The sequence below is a fragment of the Cornus florida genome, unplaced genomic scaffold (genome assembly GCF_030987335.1).
Source record: "Cornus florida cultivar Cherokee Brave unplaced genomic scaffold, ASM3098733v1 CherokeeBrave_3.0.0_Hap2_Chr08, whole genome shotgun sequence".
NCBI classification, from domain to species: domain Eukaryota; kingdom Viridiplantae; phylum Streptophyta; class Magnoliopsida; order Cornales; family Cornaceae; genus Cornus; species Cornus florida.
Window position 1 is genome coordinate 53,251,265 of NW_026775578.1, and position 17,538 is coordinate 53,268,802.

At 30.7% G+C, this 17,538-nt stretch overlaps 1 protein-coding gene across 1 annotated transcript; it reads right to left on the bottom strand.

Annotated features, from left to right (window-relative positions):
* Positions 1-254: 254 nt before the first annotated feature.
* On the bottom strand, positions 255-3,083 carry LOC132271737 (beta-carotene hydroxylase 2, chloroplastic-like). The gene is made up of 7 exons (XM_059773209.1): positions 2,563-3,083; positions 2,423-2,482; positions 2,192-2,263; positions 1,890-2,024; positions 1,562-1,687; positions 1,386-1,442; positions 255-504 (listed from the first exon to the last, which is right to left on the bottom strand). The coding sequence occupies exons 1-7, from the start codon at positions 2,959-2,961 to the stop codon at positions 427-429; spliced, it is 927 nt and encodes a 308-aa protein (XP_059629192.1). The 5' UTR covers positions 2,962-3,083; the 3' UTR covers positions 255-426.
* Between the last annotated feature and the right edge of the window lie 14,455 nt (positions 3,084-17,538).

Here is a 17,538-nt window from a genome sequence, read left to right on the forward strand (position 1 = left end):
GAAGTTTGGAGCGACCTTTTGCTATGGAAAAATGTGTTGTAATGTGTTCCTTCAATCACTATACATCTTTATCAACACATCTATTCTCCTAATAATGCCATTTATGACAAAATCATACGTTACCTAAAATACTTGCACACTAAAAATGTGACTCTTTCTATTTTCCAAATTCAACCCTTTTTTATTCCAGCCATTGTTGAAATATGAGCAGTGTGGGTAGTGTGTGCTATTCGCGCTCTTGATTGTGTACCGTATTTAAGTAGTGTAACTATGGCGCACACGCAAAAACTATAGAATTAAAAACAGAAATGTACACGCAAACTGATTCATCATTCATTTCCCTTTTCCTTTTCCTTTTCCTTTTCCTTTCCATTATTTTTCTTTCACAATCATTTCCTTCCATCGACATACATGGAATCACCCCAATCATGAACCACTCGATGCTTTAATCCTCCGTTTGATCTCCTTTTCCAACTCTTCATGCCCTCCCACTTCTTCCACTTCCTGCACCACAACACACTAGAATCAATCCCATGAAGTTACTTAGTATTAAAATTTTAAAATGAGTAACGATATTTGGAAAATTACTCAAACCTATTTGTCTAGTCGAAGGGTTTTTATTTATTTTTTTATTTTTATTTTTTATATCAAATTCCGTCAAACAATCCCGTAATGTGAATTGTCATCCACAAAATGGACAGAAACTACCATTATGCTTGACAAATAGTTTTGAAAATTCCGTCAATCAATCCCCTGGTGTGAGTCTCATCCACAAATGGAAAGAAACTATTATGTCTGACAAATAGGTTTTAAATGACATAAATTATTATACTTGATAAATAGATTTAAATGATAAAAATTATTATGCGTGACAAATAGGTTTGAAAATTCGTCAAATAATAACCTAATGCGAGTCTCATCCACAAATGGACATAAACCATTATGTCTAACATTTAAATGACGAACTATTAGGCTTGACAAATAGATTTGAAAATTCGGTCAAACAATCCGTAATGTGAGAGTCTCGTCCACAAATATAAACCGTTGTGCATGACAAATAGGTTTAAATGACCGAAACCATTATGCCTGACAAATAGGTTTAAAAATTATTATGCCTGACAAATAGGTTTGAAAATTCCGGCAAATAATCACCCAATGGGAGTCTCATCCACAAATGGACATATACCATTATGTCTAAAAATTATGTTTAAATGACAATTATTAGGCTTGACAAATAGATTTGAAAATTCGGTCAAACAATCCGTAATGCGAGAGTCTCGTCCACAAATATAAACAACCATTGTGCATGACAAATAGGTTTAAATGACTGAAACCATTATGCCCGAGAAATAGACACAAAAATAATAGAAGGATTAGAGGATCACCTTTGGTCCCAAAAACAACCCATATGGCACTCCATTGAACTTGTCCGAATGGTGTAGCTAAAATCCCAGTCAACAAAATCAAATAAGATCAACACCGTCAGATTCCATCACAAAAATATACTGTATATATGTATAATCATGGGTTATTATCATGTGTAAGACTGGTGTATAACTACCTGGTGGGCCGCTGCAACTTTTCTGAAATAGGGTACGTTGGCGATGGGCCCCACCGGGAATCTCTTGTGAACGAGACCGTCGTGAACGAACATGTAGGCCATCCCAAAGACCGTAATACCCAGACCCTGCACGAAATTCACGAGTTCATTTAAAAAATATCAGGGACAATTTCGTCATAATGACAAATACAGGTAATCAGTAGTTAAAAAACCGTTATTAAGAAAACAATTAACTATTTAACTCAGATTTATATATACATATACATACACACTTATATAGAGAGAAGAGAAAGTGGAAGAGATAAGAGAGAAAGAGAGAGAGACTTACAGCACCGAAACAGAGACCAGGAATGAGGCCTTTGTGGAAGAAACCATAGGAGAGGAGGCTTATGGCTGGAACCGCGTTTGTAATGGCAAATACGTCATTAAGCTCAAAAGGACCTTCTCTGGGTTTATGGTGTGACTGCAATTACCAACAAAGTTCATCAAAAACCCTCGTTTGGTTGCTGAGAAAATTGACTAAAATAGAAGTTAAATCTTGTATAGTGGATTCCCTTATATCTATCTCCTTATCTAAAATTTCCTAGTTCAACTTTCCTTTCAACCAAACAGAGATAAGAGAACAAAAACCTCGTGCATGTGCCACAAAGAAGCGTGCCAAAGCGCCCTATGAGCCCATCTTGCCCAAAATTCCATCCCCACCTGAAATTAAATAATAAAAAAAAACCAATTTGATTTATTTATCAATCCAATTTAATTACCCATAAATAAATTTTCAAAAATTATGTGTGTATATATGTGAATATATATATATATATATAGTTTAAGTAAAGAAAGGAATTGTAGGGGAGTGGAACTTACAGCAGCACCGACAGAGAGAGCAAATGTACCAAACATCTCTGAGTAGGGAATCTCTCCACCCTAAATCCAAACAACCCAATTTCAGAAAAGGGGAACCAAAGCTATCTAGAGAGAAACTAGAGAGAGAGAGATGATAGTACCTCCATTTGCCAAGAGAAGCGATAATAAACAGACAAGATGGCCATGGACGTAATTCCTAAACTAGACATGACTGCCGCAACGAGGTAAGTGAACCGCTCTGATCTCTTCCTGGCCTGCCTCTCAGCCACGCGTGCGGCCGAGATCTGTTTCTCAATCTCTTCCGAACTCTCCTCCTCTGCTTCTGTCTCAATCCGGGTGTTCAATTTCTCGTTCTCCACCACGAAGCAGACCGTCAAGGTCGGCTTTCTTCGGGACCGAAGAATAGTATCGAATCGACGAATGGAGATTGAGAAGAGTGAAGTGGGGGTGAGGGTGGAGGTGGGCTTGGGGCCAAGAAATGGGTTTCGGCAGAAATGGAACGACCTCGAGCTCGAGGCCATGGAAATTCCGGCCGCCATGGACGGTGGAGTTGAGCAACAGAGTCTGATTAGCTGAGAGAGAGAGAGTTGGGAAGAGAGTGGGGTTGTTGTGGTTTGTGATCAGAAGCGAAGAGCGTTAAATGGACGTAGACCACATGTTCGGTTTGTTGGACTCATTCGTATTAAATAGTTCAAAACTAGGTTGAATGCATTGTAACAAAATGTGAACTCAATAAAAAAAGGTGTTGATTCAATACAATTTCACAGAATTGCCATTTTTCTCAATTATTGACACACAATGTCACAGACTATTAACTTTGTTGAGCACTTAGTTTAAACACTCAGTATTTTATAATTCTTATTAGGGGAAAGTGAGAAAAAGACATTTAATATTTTAATTTTGGGCAAATAATATTTTTATGGTTTATTTTGGGTATATAAAATTTCATTAAGTTTGAAAAAATGAGCAAATTAGGATTTATGTTATATATTTATGTTCGTTAAGTTTGAAAAATGGATAAAAAAAGAGAGCTTGGAGTCACTGTTAAGATATAAAATTATAAAAATACTCTTTTCTCTTCTTATAATACTCTTATAAGTGCAAAGTGAAAAAAACATTCATAATATTTACATTTTGGGCAAATAACACTAATTTCTTTTTTATTTTAAGTATATAAGTCCGTTAAGTTTGAAAAAATGTGGCAAATAATAGCTTGATGTCATTCTTTCATTAAACATTTATTCACGTGCATTGCACATGACATTTTTATTATATAAAATTTTAAAAACACTCTTGTCTCTTCCGATGTCTATATATATATATATATATATTATACACACACTTGTCATATTTAATTAGTTTTTTTACTTATTTTTTATTCACTTGTAGGAGAAAATTTTAGTTTTTTCAGTATTCAGACCATTGTTTGCACTAAAATTAAATGGTAATGAGGTTGAGAAAGTATATGGGATTACATACTCTATATGCATACCATAAGGGTATTTTTTGCCGCAACCCTATATTATATATATAAAAAGAATGACAGTGTAGTTATTTCACATTTAATTAGTTTTTTTTACCTTTTTCTTTTTAATTAAGTTATAAAATTACACTTTAATCTTTTCAGTATTTAGGTCTTTATCTGATCCAAAATTGAATACTATGGATTTTTTAGAACGTATAGGAGATTATATACTCTATATGCATACCATAAGAGTATTTTCGCTCGCGACATTTCTATTTAATTAAATGCGTTGTTGGATAATTTAACTCTTGGTTAAGTGGCATATTTAATTATGCGCATTTAATAACAAAAATTTAAAAATGTGAATACGTTTAAATGAATAAGTATCTCTTATAAATGAATATAGTTTCAAGTGAGCTAGAAATCACGTCTTACAATGTTTAGTACTTAATTTTTAATTCTATCAAACACTCTCTCTGTCTTAAAAAGAGTGTCTTTTTTGGAAATTAATTTTTTTTTTTGAGACCGAGCAAGTAATACTTAAGTGATTATTATTTGATCAACTTAATTTTATAACAATTTTTAATAACTTCGAGGAATAAGTATCACTTAAAATCAAAAAATAAAATATAAAATTAAGTTAAGTGATAAAAACTTTACTTGTCATTAAACATTAAACAGTTTAAACAACTAGGAAAGTTTGGTATTTTCAAGACTTAATTATCAATTTTATGAATGAACACCTCAGTGTTTGACTCAATATAACCACAGCTCACATGAATTCTTTGAATTACAATCAAGCTTTATCTTTAATGAAATAATAAAAAATATTTATATAATTTATCTGTCAAATGAAAGATAGTCTTCAGTAAAATGGTTATTAAATGTCACGCGACTGCTTGTGTTATTGCCCAAGTGGTTGACCTACTTTTCATCTTTTTTGAATTCGTGTCTAAGACTTATACCCTCCTCCTCCATCTCTAACATAACAACTAATAGTATTACTACCATAAATAAAAAATAAAATAAAAAATCACACGACTCAACATATCAGATCTTCTCTTATACACTGCCACATCTATGTTCTTGGTCTGGTCTAGAGTCTAGTCATAAAATAAAAAAAACCAATTTGATCCCATCAGTTTTGTAAAAATTGAAACAAATTCATATCTAAAACCCTTAGTTGGGGTTGGATTAGATTGGGTTTGACGTGAGATGAGATTCTTGTTTGTAGTGGGGCTTAGACTCTTTGAGTGGGTTTGATTCTAAGATCAATATACAGAGTAATACAGGACAGGTTGTGTGCGAATTGACTTAAAAATTTAAGTTATTAGGTAGTGCTAACACACAATTCATATATATTCAATTACTTTGTTATCCGAATCCAATATGGAATGACCCTCCAATAAGTATCCAACAAACCGGAGTTCAAAAATTCAATTTCTTCAACATCCTTGCCTACACGGAAGAGGGTTCATTCTATTTCAAAAATAATTTTTAGGGCATGTTTGATTTGTAACTCTGAGAACAGTTTTTTATTTTCAAGCTGAAAACTGAAAACTGTACAAAAAATTTTGTTTGATTCAATTTTTGGAAAATTCAATTATAAAAAGACTTGTTTTCAGAGATTTATTTTTTAAAAATTATTTTTTAATTTTTAAAAAGTGTTTTTAAAATTACAAATAAAGCATGTGCTCTTTCATTCAAATAAGCAAAACACAAACACTTTTGACTTGAGAAATCCTTATACCAACCCAACGACTGCCCATTTGATTATTTTTCAATAAACTGATTGGACTAGTATATAAATTTCAGTTGCATTTACCAGTACTAGAATGGGTACATTAGTTTTGTATATGATGGGACATGAGTTTTGTTTGCTTTTGGGATCTATCCATCGAACCAACCCCACACACAAAGGTAGTGATATTGTCATCGTCTACTTCTCGGTTCTTCCAAATGTAATCGGAAGACACGTTGGAATTTGGTGGTGGTATTTTCGTAAATATAGGAGACAAGCAAGGTAAAGTAGTAGACCAGTGGGAGTGTCTGTTGGCACACATGTCAGAAACACATCAGAAAATGTGAGGCGGATGGGCGGTCGCAGGATTGCGGAGGACGCGACAGCGAATCACAAATTGACAATCAGGATTTCATGGTTTTCCATTACATGTGTTAGCACGTGACACGTCTCGTGCTGCATCATCTCTCACTACTCTCCGCCTTTTTAAGTGTGTCCGACGCGTATTGGACCGTCCTGACACGTTTGTTTGCCACGTGGTTGAATTGGTTCTTGCCACTTGGACATCACCAAGAGGTGGCAATTATTTAACTCCTTTTTAGGGATGACAAATTCTCCATCCCCGTCTAGGCACCGTCCCGTTTATAGCGGGGATAAGGATCCTTTTAACTAAACGAGGATGAGAATGGAGGCAAATTTTGAATCCCAGCCGGGGTCGGGATGGGGTAAACCCGCCCCGCCCCGATTAAGTGTGAAGTTATTAATATACCCTTACATATAATAATTTATTATTAAATTCCCCGGCTGGGGTAAACCCGTCCCGCCCCGATTAAGTGTGAAGTTATTAATATACCCTTACATATAATAATTTATTACTAAATTAAATTTATTATATATATGAAAATAAGAAGAAAAAAAAATGTGTTTGTCCCCTTGTCTTTTTATTTTTTAGAAGTTAAAGCAATTTCTCATACACCCTATCTCCACCGAAGTTCGAACTCCCGACCTCCCGGAAAGAAAGGGATGATACCGCTGGGCTAATTGGTCCTTTGGTCCTTTCAAGTTTATATATATATATATATCCCTTATAAAAAGTGGATTCTATTTCTATTATTTATATACATTTAATCAATTATTTAATTTCAAAAAATAAACATGACTTTTCAAATAGTCACTTCTTAATTATATAAACACTTCTTCATTAAAACATTTTCAAGCTAATTATTTTTTTAAATAGTAAATAATTGTTACCATATTAACTACAAACACCCCTCTTCTAAATGACACATTCTAACTACAAACACCTTTACTATTTTAATATATATGCGTAGCATGTATGCCATTTATATACACTTTAAAACAATTATTTAAATTTTAAACAAACAAAATTATATGACTTTTCAAAAAACAAAAAAACTGTACTACTCAAAAGTTTTAACCCTCTTAACTACCAACACCCTTTCCAAAAAGTCACCTTCTTAACTGCAAACACATCTCATTAATGGTAAGTCACCTTCTTAATATGATCAGTTATCCAATATATCATCAATACAACAGCTGCGAGACAACAACATTTGTAGGAAAACCAACATTAACACGAATATCAAGAGAGTAGTCATTGGAAAAAATGTCATCGATCATCATCAATTTGTATCTGGAGATAAATTTCATGCTCCAATATATATTATTCTTTGTTCACTCAATAGCAATTTATTCTGGCCAGTGCTTGGGGTTAACAATGGTGGTTGTGGTGCTAGGCTTCCCACTGATCGATTACCCTTTCTTAGTATCAATTGTTCTTGGATTTTTTTTATATATAATTATTATGAAAAAATAACATAAATTATTGCAGTTGCACAATTGCATTGCAGATGAAAGTGAGGCATGCAATCATCTATTCTGGAGCAGATTTCTGCTACAAAAAAACGTACATACATTCTTTTGCATGTTCCAGTGAATAATTGAGTAAGATTTTACACCAGTCATCTTATTTGTCATTTGATATTCCACAACGGGTTTCATTTTTTCCTATTGTCATTCTAAAGGAATTTCTATATGTAGTATATTATATGTGCAGTTTTCCGTGAGAGCATGATACTAAAATGTATGATGCTTTAATGCATGTTATTTGTTTTGTGGCATATCTTATTGCTTCACTGCATCTAGAGATTCTACACACAACAAGAGCATGGGATATCTAACTTTTTGTTATCTATATTTATTTTCTTGAATTGAAAAACTGTAGAAAGTTAGAAACGTCTTTTATTTTTATTTTCTAATTTCTAAGAAAAACTTTAGATCACACTAAAAACATTAAAATTTATTTTACAAGTTTGACAATGCTACCAATAACAATGGGGTTTTTCTTTTCTATATTATTTTTGTACATTTTAAAATAGTTATTTAAATTTCTTTTCTTCGTTTTTATATTATTTATATACATTTTAAAATAGTTATTTAAATTTTAATTTAAAAAATTAAGTGACTTTTCTTTTTTCTATTAAAACAACTATACTTAATATTTATGTGATTTTTCATTCCTCGGAAGAGTTAGTGTTCTCACAGAGTTGTCTCGCTCGAAAAAAAACTCTAGAAGGAATCCAAAATATATTTGCACAAACAATCTTGTAAGTGTTTTGATTAAAAAAGAGTTGTCTATGATTCACATACTTTATCGAGTGCCTCAAAAATATGATTACACAAGTTATTCAGAATATATCCGACAGATCATGAAATGTTTTTCCACTCTGAGAGGTACTATTTCAATTTCTCCCTTTTAATCAACCATAAACCAATCAAATTTAAGAAAATTATGTTTCAATTACAAATCAACTGTCTAAAAATAAGAACGTTAAATAAAATTTAATTTCAATTTTTTAAAAAAAACATTGACTGTTGTTAGTAAGTTGGTGTCCGAAACTTGGCGTCTCTTGAAATGTGTCCATTCCAACTTATATAATCTATCTCGGTGTCTTTTCAAAAATTGAACTCTTTTGAAAGAGTTCTATGATTCTCACACTGTGAGCGTTCGGAAATACAATTGTATAAGGTATTAAGAGGAATGCTCATATTGGAACGTTTACTTCATTCTAATAGGTACTATTTTAATTTCTTCTTCTTAACAAACTCTAAATCAAATAATTTTAAGAGAATTATCCTACAATTGAAAATCAACTCTAAAGAAAATTTTAATTTTAATTTTTCCCCCCTAGAATACAATGACCGATTCAAGTTCGTTGATATTTGAAATTTCGCGTCTGTTGAAATATGTCGGTTGCAACTTATATAATCTTGACATCGAATTTTTCCTTGTATTAGTTTCTCTCTATATTTCTATGCAAAAATTGTCAGATGTACCTTATGTCTTCCAACAACACCTTTCGGTGGAAAGCCGTTGTTGGTTCATATGCATCAATTGCAACTCATAAAGACCTTTTTTTTTTTTTGATGGTATGTTTCATTTTATATCTCCTTTGGTCATTGAAAATGAAATTTAAGTCGCCAATAGCACGAGCTTATTTTTGCAACCTCATTTGTAACCCCCAATAACCTACTATATAAATATATACATACATACATACATACATACATCTATATATATATATATATATATATATATACACCCTATAAAAGTGTATTCAATTTTGATTTTTTATATACATTTTTAAATAATATCTTTAATTTACAAAAATATTATACCGACGTTATCGTTTTCAAAGAGTTGCAATATTTCTCTTTATTAACGTCAATTTTCTTGTTCCATATTTTACTTTCCTTTCTCTTTTTTTTGCAAAGAGTTCTTGTCTTAAAAGGAGTTTCTCTCAATTAAACATCAAATCGATGCAACTTTTTTTTTTTTTACATCTATTCAGTTGGATTTTGACGTCTAAATACACACATCGGTTCAAGATTATATAATGAGCGGTTGACATTCAGATTTCTCTCTGTCATTCTATCTCTCTGGCTTTTTTCTATAAATTGTTAAAAAAAAATTTCTTCTATGTTCTATTGCAACTTCAAAAATTTCCAAGAAAATTCGTATTTGATTGAAGCGCATGACTCAAGCTTTATTTTTATTGAGGGTATGTTTCAATTTGAATTTTGGTACAAATTTGATCAAATTTAATCAACACCTATTCATTTTTTTAAGGTAAGTTTTAATTTGAATCCTATACCGACCAATTTCTAACCTTTTTGATAAAAAAACCAAACAACTTTTGTTTTTACTTTTAGCCTATGATTACATCTGTTTTAGGTTGCATCATTGAGATGTAACAGTTCTATTGTTTTTCAACATTGTTTCTTGTTTTGCATAGATCGAGCCAAATTTAACATCCAAGTCTTTTTACATTTTTTCTTTAGAATTAAAAAAAAATTAATAATTATTTTGGATGCAGAAATTAGAATATCGCGTCAAAACTACGACGGTAATTATCCACTGCATCTATCAAGTATGTATTATTTTTCCGTTAGGGTCTTAAAATTTTGGTTTAAAAATTTTAACCCTTTAATATAATACTTGAAACATCGTGTCTTCTATATGTGTAATTTAGTGAAACTAAAACACCAGTTATAATATAATTGTAAAAGTTATATCCTTTGGTTATAACTCATTTTACATTGATTATAAGAGACATCACTTTTCTGATATATCAAAGCTCTATAGATAGGTTAGAAAGTTACGACAGTGCTTGGGAAGAGATAAACAAGATGATGATTGAATATGTTTAGAGAGGACAAGCAATTAGAATGGCGAGAGTGGAGAAGGATTTCTCTTTATGGTTGGGATGTAAAATCTATATGGATCAATTTCGTGCCAGTTTTTATAACTGAAGCTTGGCAAAGCTTTCCTTTCAAAATGAGATATGAAATTGATATTGATGTTACTTAGTGAGTTAATGGTGAAGGATTCACATGGTTCCATGCCTTTCTGACATTTTAGTATTTTTAATTCAACCGTAACAAAATTTAAAATAAGTATTATTATTAGTATTATTTATTCAAAATGAAAACAGCTTTAACAGACGTGACTTTCTACTATTTTTCAACAGATTCCTGTTCCTAACATTAATTAATAAAATTAGAGACAAAAAATTCATAATTACCTTAAAAGTAATTTACTCCAAAACAAATATTGTTCTATTCAAAATTTAGGTCAAATTAAATAACTAAATGGAACAGAGTTCCAAAACATCTATGAAATAAAAAATGACAGAATAAACATGCTAGAAACAATTTTCAGAATATGTTTGTCATTAGAAAACCCAGATCTAAACACACACAAGGGCATCGCCTATAGCAATTTCTACCATTAATTCAAGGTTGACACAAAGTATCGGTGATATGTAGAAGTCCTTATATGAGTATAATTATTCAACGCCATTGTTGTATTTCAGCATAACATCATTCATTGATTGTGTTCAAACTCATCTATATAAGTCATCATTTTCCATCTCAGAGCATCCGGCATTTTTTTCTTTCTTTCTCAGAAACTCCTAAATTCAATTGAGCCTCCTATTCTAAATTTTACCACTATACAAACCTACAGTCATAAAACTATAAAAAAATATTTCATTCAACTCTTTTACTGAAAAAAAAAAAATTTGTATAGAGAAAATCTTTGGAAAGAAAAAAGCATAGGAGGTATACAGAGAGGGATTAAAAAGCCGTAGGTAGTTAGATTCAAAACCTTGTTGTAATGTCCTGTGGTTTATGAAAACATTAACATGTAACTTTTCAATGAAAAACAACATACATTCAAAAAATCTTTTGAATTTTATTACCATTAGATTGAAAACACTAAAAGGAATTTATTTTAAAAAATATTTGAAATTTTATTATTATCCTTTTTCAAACGTATTTTAGAAAAGTTATATACTAATACAAATTTCTTGAAAAGTCTTATAGTGTTTTTTATTTATTTCAGACACCTTTTATTTAAAAATTTATTACAATTTTATAAGTTCGGCATTTTTAGATACATGGTTAGTAAAAGTAAACCTACATATGTTGACGTACTTTTTTTTTTTTTTTTTCAAATATGTTGACATGATCAAAGAAAACATTACTGTAACTTTTAGTATCTGTTTTAGTTTAAAGTTATATTACTAAAACAATTTTTAGAAAGGAAAAGTAGAATTTATATATATATTTGGAAAATATTCACAAGCATATCTCTATTTGAAGAATAAAATTAAAATATTCACAAGTATTTCTCCTCACGTGCAATGCACGTTCATTTTTCTAGTATATATATATATATATAAGTTTAAAATTTTCTCAAAGTGTAAGAGTATTTTATGAAAAGATGTAAAATGTGTTATTTAAATTAGAAAGTGAACCCCAAAAAAAAATTTAGAAAACTAAATTAAGACAGACAAAGTAACAATAACATTTAAACAATACATAAATGATAAATAAGTAAAATTGTGAAGGGAAAAAGCAAAACAAAAATAAATAACTAAGGGTGTTAACCCAAAACATTTTTTGTTTTCTATTGTCAATCATTAAAAAGGAGAAACAAATACAAAAATCATGTTTAGTAATTTGTTTTTGTTTCCTTTTAATGAAAAACATTTATCATTTTTGTAAAAGAAAGAAAAAACATCAAAATGATGTTTTATGTATTTATTCACTGTAGTAGATAAAACGTTTTCACCACTATTTCTCTCGTTTTTTACGCAATAATTGACACACTTTTGTTCAAATAAACAGAGTACTCCATCTATCTCATTATCTTATATTACATGTACACCAAGTGAACATAATACCCTTTGTGATATAAAAGTGAGCAAATTTTTTTTTTTTGTTAATTAATAAAAAGAAGCCTCTCATCAAATAAGTAAACTATTCTCGTGAACAACTGAATATTTTTTGAAATCCACTTATTTCAGTCTTCCCTTCACAAGGAGTAACAACTATATTTAGGGGACATAATTTAAACATGTTAGAATTTCCAAAAGATATAGAAATAGAATTTTAATTCTAAAAAGTATTTCATTCATAATATACTTTCTATCCCAAATTAAGCATCACCTTTGGGAACTGTGACGTTTAATTTAGGACAGAGGGAGTATGTCCAGTATGAAATCAAAAAATAATATGACAAAGAGTAAGGGGATAAAAACAGACCGTATAAGAATATGACGCTAATAAATTATGAACAAAAGAAGACAAAATTCACTTCAGATATGGTTCAGCGGTTTACTCGTTGAACTTTGGCACTTAACGAGTTCAAGATTTGGGGTTCGAGTTCCGTTGGGTGTTCTTTGTGGCTAGTCTCACTGTTCCTGTAGTGACTTACCCAGTTCGAGCGGGGAGACGTCCTTCCTACTCCTCATAGATTAGTTGAGTTGTTGACAGACGCTAAGGGTTCGTGTCACCCCGAACATTCCTAGTTAATAAGAACAAAAGTAGGCAAAATCCGGATAAATTCAAATATTAACAAAGAACCAAAAAAAGCAGGCGGAATCTGAATAATATCAAATATTAGCCAATAATATAAAATAAAGAAGTTAGTTACCGGATGATTGAGGGGTCATGCCTCTTAGACCCTTAAAATTTCTGTAACCTTAATTATGACAATAAAACACAACTGATGTGAAAAATATGAACTGAAGTATGATCCCAACACAATTTTTTGGGAGTGGAAGTCAAGAGTGAACAAATATTTCAGATATAACAGACAAAAACCAACAATTCAATCAAAGATGTAACACACCAAATTTTAGAATCCAAAAGTTTTGGGCTTTTTCATACCGAAATTCAAATGAATCATCTTGGAATCTATCCAATACAAGTAATTTTATGAAGTTAGATATTAGATCAGATGTTAAATACAATAGTGGACAATGTGTCAAAATGAGAAGAAGTCATAATGTGTGAGAGGACATATCCAATTTGACTCCTCACTCCTTAGATATATATTTGTATTCTTCTAGCCTTCTATTTTTGTAGGCTTTAGCCTCCAATTAGTGGATTTAGCTTCCAATTAAGTTGACCACGCAAAACGTGTTATCAAAATGCTTTTAAAAGTATTATTATATCTTAAAATATTATTAATTTTTTGTTGGCTTCAGAATATTCCAACTACATGATTCTTTGTCATTATGTATAGCTAAAATGAAGTATGTACACATTTGTGTAGATTTATGATACAATTTGAAGTGCAGAGTCTAAATGAAGTATGTATTCATTTGTCATTATGTCTAAATGAAGTATGTATATTAGTATATGTATATGTATGTATGTAATTGCGTGTCTATGTGCAATGACTGAATTTTCTCTTGGACTTTCTTACTTGGCGCTTCTTATCATACAATGTGAGAGAGAATATCTAAATAACAATGGGCAATTACCAGATTAAAAAAATATAGGAACCAAACACGGCGTTACTTAGGACTCTTTTTATAATTTTATTTTAAGAAAATAAAAAAATGGAGTATCTTAAGACTTTTGTGGAGCGACAATATCAGTTCCCTTATTTATAATTAATAGAATTACAATCCATTTTTGTTTACAAGTTTGCAGGGGCTAACGTAGCTGGCAAGATGCCTCCCGTTAGCTCTTGGAGCGCGTGGTTCGAATCTTGGCACCAACTTAACCCCCTAACATTTACCCTTCAAAAAAAAAAAAAAAAAAAAAAAAAGGAAAAGTTTGCAGGGGCTGTTCATTGAACTTTTTATATGTTATTTACTCTATCAATTACTTGGTTTTTGACGTTCAGAATTTGAGTGGGCCCATGTGTGCCATATTTTATCTTGGTTATTGGTTAAAATGTGAATATTAACATTTATTGAAATTTAATTTTATATCTTATGATTGAAAGTTATTTAAGTTAGAAATTGTAACTCCTTAAACTTTAATATCTACTATTAAAATCTTGTTTGATACTAAAGAATGTGCAAAATGACAATACAATTCATTTCATAAATATTTAAAATTTTAATTACTCAAAACAAATTGTTAATTAATTATTTGTAAAAGAAATTAATTTGCTTTTGAATATTCTGAAATAAATTTCTTAACTAAGATTATAAATCACGTGTCTTTTTTTAGTCTTTGAATAAGGATAATGTTGTAATTTTATTAACACATCAAACTAATTTGGATTTATTAATGTATATTTATAGTATATACTCTTTTGTTTTTTGAGTATACTTGTTTTTATATTCATATTTATAATTTAATTTGAACTTGAGATTTATAATTGAATTTAAACTCGAACATACATCATGGTCAGATATGAATTTGAATCTCGTTATTAACCAGATTTAAATCTTCTTAGATTCACACAAAGTTCAATTAGTTGAAACCCAAACATACAAACAAGCATATGCATTTATATGAGTAATGATGGGAGATGTGCAAAAAAAACACCTCTAAGGTGTACTCTACGTAGCATTTTGTCTCTTATTTAAAAAGTATGCTGAAAACCCCCCTTAATTTTTTAACATTGTGCGAAAAGATCCCTAAAATATCTTTTGTATAAATTTAACCTAAAATAATGTCATAATGCCTATTTTTTTCCTTTTACTCTTCCAAACATGCCCACCAGGATAAAATGATGATCGGCAGTGACGAAGAAGACGGGCCAGGAAATGCTCAGATGGCAAAAAATGGCGTGGCACAGAAATGTACCCTTTTTAGTCATTTCACAAAATGATATCTTTTTAGATATATATATATATATATATATATTTATAAAATGTGTAAGTAGGACATATTTGTACAAATGTCATAGTTTAGGAATATTTTTCATACGTGAGGGGTGCGATATGCACTGTAAACATACTATATGGTTGTTTTTTGCACTTTCCCCGAGTAATGATAGATGCCCCGATCTCACATCTAAGTCTTACCTCAATGCGTCACACGGCTGTGAGAATTTCGACACATTGATCCAAAATGTGACCTTGATAAGAAATTCATTATTCATGGTATATTTAAATTCATAATCGAATTTGAAGTGAGATTTGATTATTATCTTATAACATATTTAGATTTGATTTTGAATATCTAAATTATTTTGATTCAAATTTAACTAGATTCACACATCACAACTCATATCCAAGAAGTTGAGAGTTCAAATTCCCTTTGAATCACCCCATGAAATTTTTTGGGTAATTGCCCCATGCTCTAAGAGGCTTTGACGCTACCATTGTCATTGTCTGACAGACAAAAAAAAAAAAAAATTGAAAGCCTTAGCACATATATCTCTATATATATTTATATTTAGGTTAGTCATAGATCATTCATTCTTTTATTGCGATGGAGTTGTGTTTACCAATGCACCAACTATTTTTCAGAAGTGTAAGGGATTAATAGCACTCGAGTCTTGGTTTTTTTCTTAATCTAGGTTCGTGTAGGACTTCAACAGAGCCCACAACAGATATTTGATCCAGGCTATTTGGTCATGTCACAGTCGCACCCTGGGTCAATCTAGGCCCAAAACACACATAACGTCTTAACTCTTTAGTCTTGGGCTTGGGCTAGTCCTCCTCTAGGCCCAACCTACCATATCAAGCTCAAGCCCATGAAATTTGGGATGAAATGGCATGAATGCTCAATTTGCACTTTTAAATTATTGTTCATAAAATTCAACTCAAAAGGATGTATAACCGTTTCTAATTTTAGACTAACTTGTGCGGAAGTGCAACAATGTTTGGTTGATGGGAAAAAAAGAGGGATGGGCATAATAGTGATGATGAAACCATAGTAGCTTGGCAACAAAGTCATGGAAAACTGCTTTATCATTTTGAAAATTGTTTCATTCCAATACCAGAAATCACTTTCAGTCGGTAAAAGTTTGTTTTCATACTACCGTGGCTTGAATTTTTTGAAAACGGTCTTATATTTCAAGAGTATTTAAGACCTGCTTTTAGAAAATCGAACCAGACTACACTCTAAAACAGTAAAAAGTAAAAATTAGGAAGGAGTTGGTATCATTGAATTTGAAAAAGCAGAGGAAGTTAGAGCAATAAATTAAGGTCATGTTGCATCTATATGACCGAACAAACATTGAAATAGGAAAATCCTATTTTTGATTATGGAAAGGTTTCCGTAATTCTTGGTTAGGTCTTTCCTATTTTTCCGGATTTTAGGAGTATTAGTTAAGTATATTCTACATCAAAGACCCTACCCAACGCAAATAGTCATGAAATATCATATCGGAATGATTTTTAATATTTTTTAAAATTATACGCTGTTATTGGTTTGGATCGGATTAGAGTCATCTTGAATTTAAAAATATTATAATTTAAAAATTTTCTTTCATTTTATAAAAAGCAGTACTAATACTTACACTGAATTTTCTTTCAATTTATAAAAAGCAGTAGTAATACTTACACCGAACACTTTTACTGAATTGTCTAATCGAATAGTTTTTTATTAGTTATTTACTCTAAATAGAAATAGGTAGAGGGTCCAACTTTCTTTATTATTGAATAAATGACTAATTAAAAATAGTAGATCTAACAATTTACTGCAAGTATTCGGTGTAAGAATTATTTTCCATTTATAAAATTTTTCTTGTGTCATTAGATCAAATGAATTCATAATAAATTTAAGGAGAATAGTAATTTTTAAGGAGATATGTGCGTTTGAAAAATTATTAGTTTGTCCTTTTAAATTTTGAATATTTAAGTTTGAAATTTTAACATCAAAGGACAGGACATATATAGAAAGATATAAAAAGAATTATTTTGGAACAGGCAAAAAAAATAAATCACGATATTTATTTTAACATGAAGGGAGTAATAAATAAGAAAAGTACAATGAGTGTTTTGAGGTAAAAAGTAAAGTAAACATACTAAAATGTAAGGTATTAAAACTCTCCCATTATTACGGTACCTTATTTTGGTAAACACATCCTCTATGGTTGATTCTTTTTCTCCACATGGGTAATTTCAC